General features: G+C 44.8%; 1 protein-coding gene across 1 annotated transcript in view; it reads right to left on the bottom strand.

Annotated features, from left to right (window-relative positions):
• Positions 1 to 9124, bottom strand: part of LOC135524880 (calpain-2 catalytic subunit-like) — a 54561-nt gene extending 45437 nt beyond the window's left edge. Inside the window, exons 1-5 of the mRNA XM_064952735.1 lie at positions 8888 to 9124; positions 8568 to 8637; positions 5281 to 5399; positions 589 to 722; positions 10 to 44 (exon numbers count right to left, since the gene is read on the bottom strand). Coding sequence (XP_064808807.1) covers positions 10 to 44; positions 589 to 722; positions 5281 to 5399; positions 8568 to 8637; positions 8888 to 9124 — 595 coding nt within the window. The remainder of the gene's footprint in view (positions 1 to 9; positions 45 to 588; positions 723 to 5280; positions 5400 to 8567; positions 8638 to 8887) is intronic.
• Positions 9125 to 11525: the final 2401 nt, after the last annotated feature.

The raw sequence follows: 11525 nt of genomic DNA, 5'->3' as shown, positions 1-11525 counted from the left end.
CAGAGAGACAGACAATATATTCAGCCTCATAGCATCCATTCACCCTGGGGAAGAGGGGGAGAGAGAGAGAGTCACAGGGTCAGCAACAGTCCCTTTCAGGGTTGAAGTGTCTTGCTCAAGGGCACAACGGCAGGACATTTTACATTTACATTTAAGTCATTTAGCAGACGCTCTTATCCAGAGCGACTTACAAATTGGTGAATTCACCTTCTGACATCCAGTGGAACAGCCACTTTACAATAGTGCATCTAAATCATTTAAGGGGGTGAGAAGGATTACTTATCCTATCCTAGGTATTCCTTGAAGAGGTATACCTAGGATAGGATAAGTAATCCTATCCTATGAGGCTGAATTTTATACCTGGGATCTGAAACCAGCAGCCCTCCAGTTACCAATTCGGACCCCATTGAAGGGTTTCCCCAAACTCGGTCCTGGAGGGTCGTTTTGGTTTATGCCCCAGCACTACACAGCTGATTCGGGTGGGTGGGGGGGGGGGGGCAGGACCGAGTTTGGGTAACCCTGGGCAACGGCACTGCAAGAATATCTGCCACCAGCTATCAATTCCACTTTTCAGATGATGTCCCTTACTTGGCGTAGGCCTTCTCCAGCAGGGCGCTCCAGAACTCAGAGCCCTCGGCTGAGTGGACGAACAGCAGCTCTCCATCCTTTGCCGGCAGCCGGTAATCAATCACCACGTCCACCCACTCACCAAACTGCCAGAACTGAAGAGGACCACAACAAGAGCAAACAATGAGCCTCCAGGGATCACACTCTGCGCAGATGGTTTGTGAGCCCCGAATGTCTCTTTTTCATACAGTGAACATTATGATTGCAGAGATGTATCAGCAGGTCAACCAGGGTTAGGTTAAATTCAGAATGCCTCATATTCCAATTCAGAATGCCTCATATTCCAATTCAGAATGCCTCATATTCCAATTCAGAATGCCTCATATTCCAATTCAGAATGCCTCATATTCCAATTCAGAATGCCTCATATTCCAATTCAGAATGCCTCATATTCCAATTCAGAATTTTTGAATTGAAGGAAAGCAAAAAGTATTGAGTTCAGTGAAATTCAAATTCCTCTTCTATATTAGGTGTAGTCTTAATAAATATACATATTTTATTAAACCATCAAACATGTCAAATCAAAAGTTATTTGTCACACGCTTAGTAAACAACAGGTGTAAATTAACAATTAAATACTTACTTACAGGAACTCAACAACGCAGATAATTTTGGGGGGGTAAATTTGAAAAATAACAAGGAATAAATATACAATGAGTAACAATAACATGTCGAAATACACACGGGGTACGAGGAACAAGTCAATGTGCAGGTAATGGAGGTAGACATGTGCCTATAGGTCAGGATAGTGACTAGACAACAGGATATATAATAAACAGTAGCAGCATTGTATGTCCACTGCTGTTCACAAATGCTCTCCATCCAACCTCACTGAGCTTGAGCTGTTTTGCAAGGAGGAATGGGAAAAAATTTCAGTCTCTCGATGTGCAAAAATGATAGAGACATACCCCAAGCGACTTACAGCTGTAATCGAATCAAAAGGTGGCGCTACAAAGTATTAACTTAAGGGGGCTGAATAATTTTGCACGCCCAATTTTTCAGTTTTTGATTTGTTAAAAAAGTTTGAAATATCCAATAAATGTCGTTCCACTTCATGATTGTGTCCCACTTGTTGTTGATTCTTCACAAAAAAAATACAGTTTTATATCTTTATGTTTGAAGCCTGAAATGTGGCAAAAGGTTGCAAAGTTCAAGGGGGCCGATTACTTTCGCAAGGCACTGTATATATGGGGTAGAAGTTGTTCAGGGTCCTGTTGGTTCCAGACTTGGTGTATCGGTACCACTTGCCATGTGGCAGCAGAGAGAACAGTCTATGACTTGGATGGTTGGAGTCTTTGACAATTTTTAGGGTCCTTCTCTGACACCGCCTGGTTGGCCTGGGTGGCGTGTGCGGCGACGTATATACTACTCTCTGTAGCGCCTTGCGGTTGGACGCCAAGCAGTGATGCAGCCAGTCAGGATGCTCTCGATGGTGCAGCTGTAGAACTTAATGAGGATCTGAGGGCCCGTGACAAATCTTTTCAGCCTCTTGAGGGGGAAGAGAAGTTGTCGTGCCCTCTTCACGAATGTGTTGATGTGTGTAGACCATGATACAGTAGTTCCTTAGTGTTCTGGACAACGAGGAAGCTCTCGACCTGTTCCACAACAGCCTCGTCGACGAGGATGGGGGTGTGCTCGGCCCTCTGTTTCCTGTAGTCCACGATCAGCTCTGTTGTCTTGCTGACGTTGAGGGAGAGGTTGTTGTCCTGGCACCGCATTGTCCATTCTCAGCCTACAGAGAGGAGGTCAGTCTCACCACCCTTGTGTCGTCTGCAAACTTAAATGATGGTTGTGGAGACGTGCGCGGCCACACAGTTGTGGGAACAGGGAGTACAGGAGGGGACTAAGCACACATCCTTAAGGGACCCCTGTGTTCAGGGTTAGCATGGTGGATCTGTTGTTGCCTCACCACTTGGGGGGGGGGGGGGCTGTCAGGAAGTCCAGGATCCAGTTGCAGAGGGAGGTGTTCAGTCCCAGGGTCCTTAGCTTAGTGATGAGCTTGGAGGGCACTATGGTGTTGAACGATGAGCTGCAGTTAATGAACAGCATTCTCACATACAGTGCATTTGGAAAGTATTCAGACCCCTTGAATTTTTCCAGATTTTTTGTTACTCTACAACTTTATTAAAAATAAGCACACACACACAATACCCCATAAGGACAAAGCAAAAACAGGTTGACATGTTTAAGAATTTATAAAAAAATAAAAAAATAAGTATTCAGACCCTTTAATCAGTACTTTGTTGGAGCACCTTTGACAGCTGTTACAACCTCGAGTCTTCATTGGTATGATGCTACAAGCTTGGTACACCTGTATTTGGGGAGTTTCTCCCATTCTTCTCTGCAGATCCTCTCAAGCTCAGTCAGGTTGGATGGGGAGGTTAGTTGCACAGCTATTTACAGGTCCCTCCAGAGATATTTGATTGGGTTCAAGTCCGGGACCTGGCTGGGCCACTCAAGGACATTCAGAGACTCATCCCGAAGCCACTCCTGCGTTGTCTTGGCTGTGTGCTTAGGGTTGTTGTCCTGTTGGAAGGTGAACCGTCATCCCAGTCTGAGGTCCAGAGCGCTCTGGAGCAGGGTTTCATCATGAATGAAAAACATTCCCACAGCATGATGCTGCCAACACCATGCTTCACAGTAGGGATGGTGCCAGGTTTCCTCCAGACGTGACACTTTACATTCAGGCCCAAGAATTTAATCTTGGTTTCATCAGACCAGATAATCTTGTTTCTCATGGTCTGAGAGTCTTTAGGTGCCTTTTGGCAAATTCCATGCAGGTTGTCAGGTGCCTTTTACTGAGGAGTGGCTTCCGTCTGGCCACTCTACCATAAAGGCCTGATTGGTGGACGTTCCAGAAGGACAACCATCTCCACAGAGGAACTCTGGAGATTTATCAGAGTGACCATCAGATTCTTGGTCACCAATCTGAGCAAGGACCTTCTCCCTCAATTGCTCAGTTTGGCCGGGCTCTTGGAAGAGTTTTGATGTTTCCAAATGTCTTCCATTTAAGAATGATGGAGGCCACTGTGTTCTTGGGGACCTCCAATGCTGCAGAAATGTTTTGGTTCCCTTCCCCAGATCTGTGCCTTGACAAAATCCTGTCTCTGAGCTCTACGGACAATTCATTCGACCTCATGGCTTGGTTTTTTTGCTCTGACATGCACTGTCAACTGTGGGACCTTATCTAGACAGGTGAGTGCCTTTCCAAATCATGTCCAGTCAATTGAATTTACCACAGGTGGACTCCAATCAAGTTGTAGAAACATCTCAAGGATCAATAGAAACAGGATGCACTGGAGTTACATTTAAAGTCCCATAGCAAAGGGTCTAAATACTGATGTAATATATTCGCAAACATTTTGAAAAAACGTCTAGATTTAGTGTGTAGATTGATGAGGGGAAAATATTATCTAATACATTTTAGAATAAAGGTTGTAACGTAACAAAATGTGGAGATGGTCGAGTACTTTCTAAATGCACTGCGTTCCTTTTGTCCAGGTGGGAAAGGGCAGCGTGGCTGTGGATCTGTGGGGGTGGAAGGCGAATTGGAGTGGGTTGATGGTGTTGATGCCACGACCAACCCTTCAGGGCTAAAGATGTGAGTGCTACAGGGGCGATAGTCATTTATACAGACTACCTTCTCTTCCTTGGGCACAGGGACTATGGTGGTCTACTTGAAACATGTAGGTATTACAGACTGGGTCAGGGAGAGGTTGAAAATGTCAGTGAAGACACTTGCCAGCTGGTCAAGAACATGAGAACATGTCCTGGTTATCCGTCTGGCCATGCGGCTTTGTGAATGTTGACCTGTTTAAAGGTCTTACTAACATAGGCTACAGAGAGCTGTTTGGAACAGCTGGTGCTCCAATGCATAGTTCAGTGTTGTTAGCCTAGACTCGCGCCTATAGAGGATATTTATCTCGTCTGGTCGCGTCACTGGACAGCTAGGTTACCCTTTGTATTCCGTGATAGTTTGCAAACCCGATCTTTATATACACGCATAAAAAAATATTGCTGAAACAGATTTGCAGGACAAACACTTAAAATGATTGATCAAGGAAAACAAAACTTGTATGCAAATATTTTATTATATTTCATGAATTACTTATATGGGGGGGGGGGACTGCATTTCCCAGAATGCATTAGTTTAACCCTCAAGTTGACCCTGAGGCCTTCAAAAAGAAGCCAAACAAATTAAATGGTTGGTGTAATGGTCTATTCTAAGCTAGTATTGGAGCTGACATTGTATCATTAGCTAATATTTCATCCCCTCTCGACTGAAGTTCTGTCTAAAGTGAATGAACGAGCTAGCTACCACAGCCAGTTCAGCTCTGTCCTCTAGCTATTTTTCAGGTAGCAGTATCTAACAGCTGTTGTGTGTATGAAAATGCTTTGTAGCCTTTGTTTTGTCCTGTTTCAACAGAAGTAAACTAACTTGGCTCGTTTTTTTATCTCCATCATTAGAGCTTGCCAAAAGTTGGCTAAAGTTAGATATTTGTGCCCCAATCACAGTCAGTATAGATATTTGTGGATCTATAAAACTCACTCATCATTATTCACCATTCATGCAGGAATATCCGTAGTCATGGTAACGTCCACATTCATGTAGAAGTGTCCCTTACTTCTAAAATCAAAGTTGCGCCCGTGTGCGTACCTGTGAAAGATGCCAGCATAATCCTTGTCGAAGCTCTGTCCGTTGGGAACCACCCGGGACAACACCTGTTTGTTGAGGGTCAAAGAAGCTATAGCTGCTAACAACCAGCAGTCACCTGGGAAAGAACAGGGATTAGTTAGACAGGTAAAATAAAACTTGGTTTTGGCCTAGGTTAAAACAGGAATTAGTTAGACAGGTAGAGTGGTTAGAGCAGGTAGCCTAGTGGTTAGAGACAGGTAGCCTAGTGGTTAGAGACAGGAAGCCTAGTGGTTAGAGACAGGTAGCCTAGTGGTTAGAGACAGTTAGCCTAGTGGTTAGAGACAGGTAGCCTAGTGGTTAGAGACAGGTAGCCTAGTGGTTAGAGCAGGTAGCCTAGTGGTTAGAGACAGGTAGCCTAGTGGTTAGAGACAGGTAGCCTAGTGGTTAGAGGTGGAGGCAGGTAGCCTAGTGGTTAGAGGTGGAGGCAGGTAGCCTACTGGTTAGAGACAGGTAGCCTAGTGGTTAGAGCAGGTAGCCTAGTGGTTAGAGGTGGAGGCAGGTAGCCTAGTGGTTAGAGGTGGAGGCAGGTAGCCTACTGGTTAGAGACAGGTAGCCTAGTGGTTAGAGCAGGTAGCCTAGTGGTTAGAGGTGGAGGCAGGTAGCCTAGTGGTTAGAGACAGGTAGCCTAGTGGTTAGAGCAGGTAGCCTAGTGGTTAGAGGTGGAGGCAGGTAGCCTAGTGGTTAGAGACAGGTAGCCTAGTGGTTAGAGCAGGTAGCCTAGTGGTTAGAGGTGGAGGCAGGTAGCCTAGTGGTTAGAGACAGGTAGCCTAGTGGTTAGAGCAGGTAGCCTAGTGGTGGTTAGGAGGCAGGTAGCCTAGTGGTTAGAGACTGGTAGCCTAGTGGTTAGAGGTGGAGGCAGGTAGCCTAGTGGTTAGAGACTGGTAGCCTAGTGGTTAGAGACAGGTAGCCTAGTGGTTAGAGACAGGTAGCCTAGTGGTTAGAGACAGGTAGCCTAGTGGTTAGAGACAGGTAGCCTAGTGGTTAGAGACAGGTAGCCTAGTGGTTAGAGACAGGAAGCCTAGTGGTTAGAGACAGGTAGCCTAGTGGTTAGAGGTGGAGGCAGGTAGCCTAGTGGTTAGAGGTGGAGGCAGGTAGCCTACTGGTTAGAGACAGGTAGCCAAGTGGTTAGAGCAGGTAGCCTAGTGGTTAGAGGTGGAGGCAGGTAGCCTAGTGGTTAGAGGTGGAGGCAGGTAGCCTACTGGTTAGAGACAGGTAGCCAAGTGGTTAGAGCAGGTAGCCTAGTGGTTAGAGGTGGAGGCAGGTAGCCTAGTGGTTAGAGACAGGTAGCCTAGTGGTTAGAGGTGGAGGCAGGTAGCCTAGTGGTTAGAGGTGGAGGCAGGTAGCCTACTGGTTAGAGACAGGTAGCCAAGTGGTTAGAGCAGGTAGCCTAGTGGTTAGAGGTGGAGGCAGGTAGCCTAGTGGTTAGAGACAGGTAGCCTAGTGGTTAGAGCAGGTAGCCTAGTGGTTAGAGGTGGAGGCAGGTAGCCTAGTGGTTAGAGACTGGTAGCCTAGTGGTTAGAGGTGGAGGCAGGTAGCCTAGTGGTTAGAGACTGGTAGCCTAGTGGTTAGAGCAGGTAGCCTAGTGGTTAGAGGTGGAGGCAGGTAGCCTAGTGGTTAGAGGAGGCAGGTAGCCTAGTGGTTAGAGGAGGCAGGTAGCCTAGTGGTTAGAGACAGGTAGCCTAGTGGTTAGAGACAGGTAGCCTAGTGGTTAGAGGTGGAGGCAGGTAGCCTAGTGGTTAGAGACTGGTAGCCTAGTGGTTAGAGCAGGTAGCCTAGTGGTTAGAGACTGGTAGCCTAGTGGTTAGAGCAGGTAGCCTAGTGGTTAGAGGTGGAGGCAGGTAGCCTAGTGGTTAGAGGAGGCAGGTAGCCTAGTGGTTAGAGACAGGTAGCCTAGTGGTTAGAGACAGGTAGCCTAGTGGTTAGAGACAGGTAGCCTAGTGGTTAGAGACAGGTAGCCTAGTGGTTAGAGCAGGTAGCCTAGTGGTTAGAGGTGGAGGCAGGTAGCCTAGTGGTTAGAGACTGGTAGCCTAGTGGTTAGAGCAGGTAGCCTAGTGGTTAGAGGTGGAGGCAGGTAGCCTAGTGGTTAGAGGTGGAGGCAGGTAGCCTAGTGGTTAGAGGAGGCAGGTAGGGTTCAGACAGGTAGCCTAGTGGTTAGAGACAGGTAGCCTAGTGGTTAGAGACAGGTAGCCTAGTGGTTAGAGACAGGTAGCCTAGTGGTTAGAGTGTTGGACCAGTAACCAAAAGGTTCCAAGTTCAAATCCCTGAGCTGACACGGTGTTCTTCCCCTGAACAAGGCAGTTAACCCACTGTTCCTAGGCCCTCATTGAAAATAAGTATTTGTTCTTAGCTGACTTGCTGAGTTAAATAAATGAAAATCAGTTTGGTTCATCAGGCTGACCCCCAGTCTTCATGGAGGAGATTACTGAGTAGTTTGGTTCATCAGGCTGACCTCCAGTCTTCATGGAGGGGGTTACTGAGTGTTTGGTTGATGATGGGGTTTTGGCAATGTGAAGATATGAATTCTGGTATCTGATGGGTTCTGGTCTGGTATCTGATGGGTTCTGGTCTGGTATCTGATGGGTTCTGGTCTGGTATCTGATGGGTTCTGGTCTGGTATCTGATGGGTAATTGAATATGTGAGGGAGGGGAGGGTGAAGGTTATCACAGTGTCTTGTGTTTATATAGACCGATTTCAGAATTAACCTGGAAGAATCCATTGAAGGGTTTAGGTCAACTGTCTGGGAGGAATGAGTATTTGCAGATGAAAGTGCATAATGGGTATACGTGTATGTCATAAATAGACAAGATATTGAGTTTCCTAAACAAAGAGCCAGGTAATTATAGGGTGCATATTTATTTTCTATGATGACTAATTTGTGTAGGCAGGAGGCATATGCAGGTAAGACTGGACATACTGAGACGTTTAGGATTCTATTTCATTCCACAGAACTGTGCTGGCCCAGACACAATAGTACAATGAGATATGGGTAAAGTAAGCTATAGTGAACAGTTAGGAAACGAGCCTGATGAGTCAACCCACTCATCTTTCTGATAATACAAACATATTTCATTACTTTGCTGCAGACAAATTGAAGAGGATCTTTCCCTGAGAACTTTTCATCAATTAAAACTCAGAGGAATCTAGTGGATGTGACTTGTTCCGTTTCATTCCCACCAATTTAGATTCTGATTCTTTGAATGTACAGGTCCCGGTGTGTGTGTGTGTGTGTGTGTGTGTTCTTACCCAGTGCCCCCTGGCAGTTATCTGTCCTAGTGGTCCATCCAGCTATAAATTGGGGATTGGAGGTCAACTCCTGGGACAATAACAAACAAATAGAAAGTTTAAATATCTCACTTACTCTCCAAGATATAGCAATTCTTTGACAAGAGACAATCTAGACATAAAAAAAAAACATGTTTATGATGTTGTTGTCATTCTCAGAAAAGGAAGGAGAGGCAGGTTAACAGGTGTAAGAACCAGAGCATCCAAACAACCACCATCATTTCATGTTTTTAATGTAATTTCGACAGGAATATACAGGGACCCAGGTTCGAGCTACCTACCATCGGTCGCATCCATTTGATACCACAAACTTTACTGGAATTTGGTCCAAGATCTTTGAATCCAAGAGACGCGGGGATCGCTTCGAAAAGGTCATCTTGAAAAAGCTGCCCGCGTTCAAGACAACTGGCTCTCAGCGCCTCGAAGTCCTGGCCGAGATATTTGACCGCCCGCGCGTTGGAGCCGATGCCCTGCGCCTTCTCCCGGTCGTGCTGCAGTTTAGACGCTATCCCCGCCATCACTGAGGTAATAATGATGCTTTTTCTGTTTTGTCTATCAGATATAAAAACGTGTCGTTTCGCCGATTCAGGGTGTGGCCTTGTGTGACCTCGTGTGAACTAGCAGTAAGGTGAGGTAGCCGAGTCAGACAATTTAATTGATTTGGAGTCGTGATGTGCAGTAAGCAATCGATTCGTTCTTTTTAATAAAACGAGAGTCATTTATTTAGTTTTTCTGCCTTTTAGTGGTTCGTTTGATCTGCTAGTGGCTCCCGAGTGGCGCGGCGGTCTAAGGCACTGCATCTCAGTAGCTAGAGGCTTCACTACAAACCCTGGTTCGATCCCGGGCTGTATCATAACTGGCCGTGATCGGGGGTCACATATGGCGTCGCATAATCGGCCAAGCGTCATCCGGGTTAGGCCGTCATTGTAAAATAAAGATGCGTTCTTAACTGACATGCCTAGTTAAATAACGGTAAAATAAAAAAATACTGCTGGCTGCAATGAGACATACAGCATGATTAATACAACATGATTAATACAACATGATTAATACAACATGATTAATACAGCATGATTAATACAGCATGATTAATACATGCTCCTCCTGATTAATACAGCATGATTAATACAGCATGATTAATACAACATGATTAATACAACATGATTAATACAGCATGATTAATACACGCTCCTCCTGATTAATACAGCATGATTAATTCAGCATGATTAATACAGCATGATTAATACATGCTCCTCCTGATTAATACAGCATGATTAATACAGCATGATTAATACACACTCTTCATGATTAATACAACATGATTAATACACACTCTTCATGATTAATACAACATGATTAATACAACATGATTAATACACGCTCCTCCTGATTAATACAACATGAATAATACAGCATGATTAATACAGCATGATTAATACATGCTCAGCCAGGCAGGTCTGCTCATAAAACACAAACTTAAGAGAGCTCACAAAGTGAGGAATTTTTTATATATAGGTCAATGAGAGTGTCGAATTCTGTCAACAGATTTTTTTTATTTATTGGTAATTTGCTTCGTGGGGCATATTTGATCGAATATAATTTTCGTAATGGTGAGGTTGTTACGAATGCACTGACATAAGTGGACTTATGTGACATCTCGACAACTTTATATCGGTGTGGTACATGTTGTCATAGAGATAGATAGACGACTCATCATGGATATAACCCGTTTTTGCATGGACACTGCAATTGAGGGCTTCCATCGTTTTAAAGTAGTCAACTGGATGGAGATTCTTATGAGTTGGGAGCCAATGATGAAGAAAACTGACTACTTTAAAATGGAGATAGCCTCAATGGTGCTGCCCATGCTGTCACAGATGCTATAATGACACAGATACAAAGATGAGGCCTCTATGTATCTCTATGGCCTGTTGTTCACACACACACAGTACATGCCCTCTCATTGGCTAGAAGCCTCGCAATGGTGATCATGAAGCAGACGATTCTGGTCCAGTAGAAGTTACATTTTTGGACAAAGTGGACCCCTGCCTTCTGGCTGGTCCATATGTGGTGTCAGGTTGGATGGAGAAGAGGGTAGGGAAATTGAAAATTCCTGGTGTCTGTGACTCCCGCCGTTTGATGCGCCCCAGACCCGATGGAGAGCGTGGGGAAACAGAGAACACACGGTCTGTCCTGCTGAGTTATGATGCAAAGTCTTTAACCGACAAAGTCAAGTTAGGATGTGTCACTTATCCCATGAGAGCTTTTGTCCCAAACTCATTTAGGTGTTTTAGATGCCAAGCTTATGGTCATGCTGCACCAGTGTGTAGGAGAGACATTTCTAGATGTGAGAAGTGTGCAGGAGGGCATGAGACGAACATACTAACATGGTCCAAACACACCAAGACAGTCGTGAAGAGGGCACAACAACACCTATTTCCCCTCAGGAAACTAAAAAGATTTGGGTAGCACTTATATAGACAGGTGTGTGCCTTGGGTAGCACCCCTCTAGCACTTATATAGACAGGTGTGTGCCTTGGGTAGCACCCCTCTAGCACTTATATAGACAGGTGTGTGCCTTTCCAAATCATGTCCAATCAATTTAATTGACCACAGGTGGATTCCTATCAAGTTGTAGAAACATCTGAAGGATGATCAATGGAAACAGGATGTACCTGAGCTCAATTGAGTCTCATAGCAAAGGGTCTGAATACTTATTGTAAATAAGGTATTTGAAAAAAACTGTTTTTGCTTTGTCATTATGGGGTGATTAGGATTTGTTTAATCCATTTTAGAGTAAGGTAACGTAACAAAATGTGGAAAAAGTAAAGGGGTCTGAATACTTTCAGAAAGCACAGTATGCTTTATTATATATATATATATATTATACATCTGTAGAGGATCATGATTCAAGCTGTA

Source organism: Oncorhynchus masou, chromosome 31 (assembly GCF_036934945.1).
Source record: "Oncorhynchus masou masou isolate Uvic2021 chromosome 31, UVic_Omas_1.1, whole genome shotgun sequence".
In the NCBI taxonomy this organism is placed as follows: domain Eukaryota; kingdom Metazoa; phylum Chordata; class Actinopteri; order Salmoniformes; family Salmonidae; genus Oncorhynchus; species Oncorhynchus masou.
This window is presented reverse-complemented; position numbering and strand designations above follow the sequence as displayed.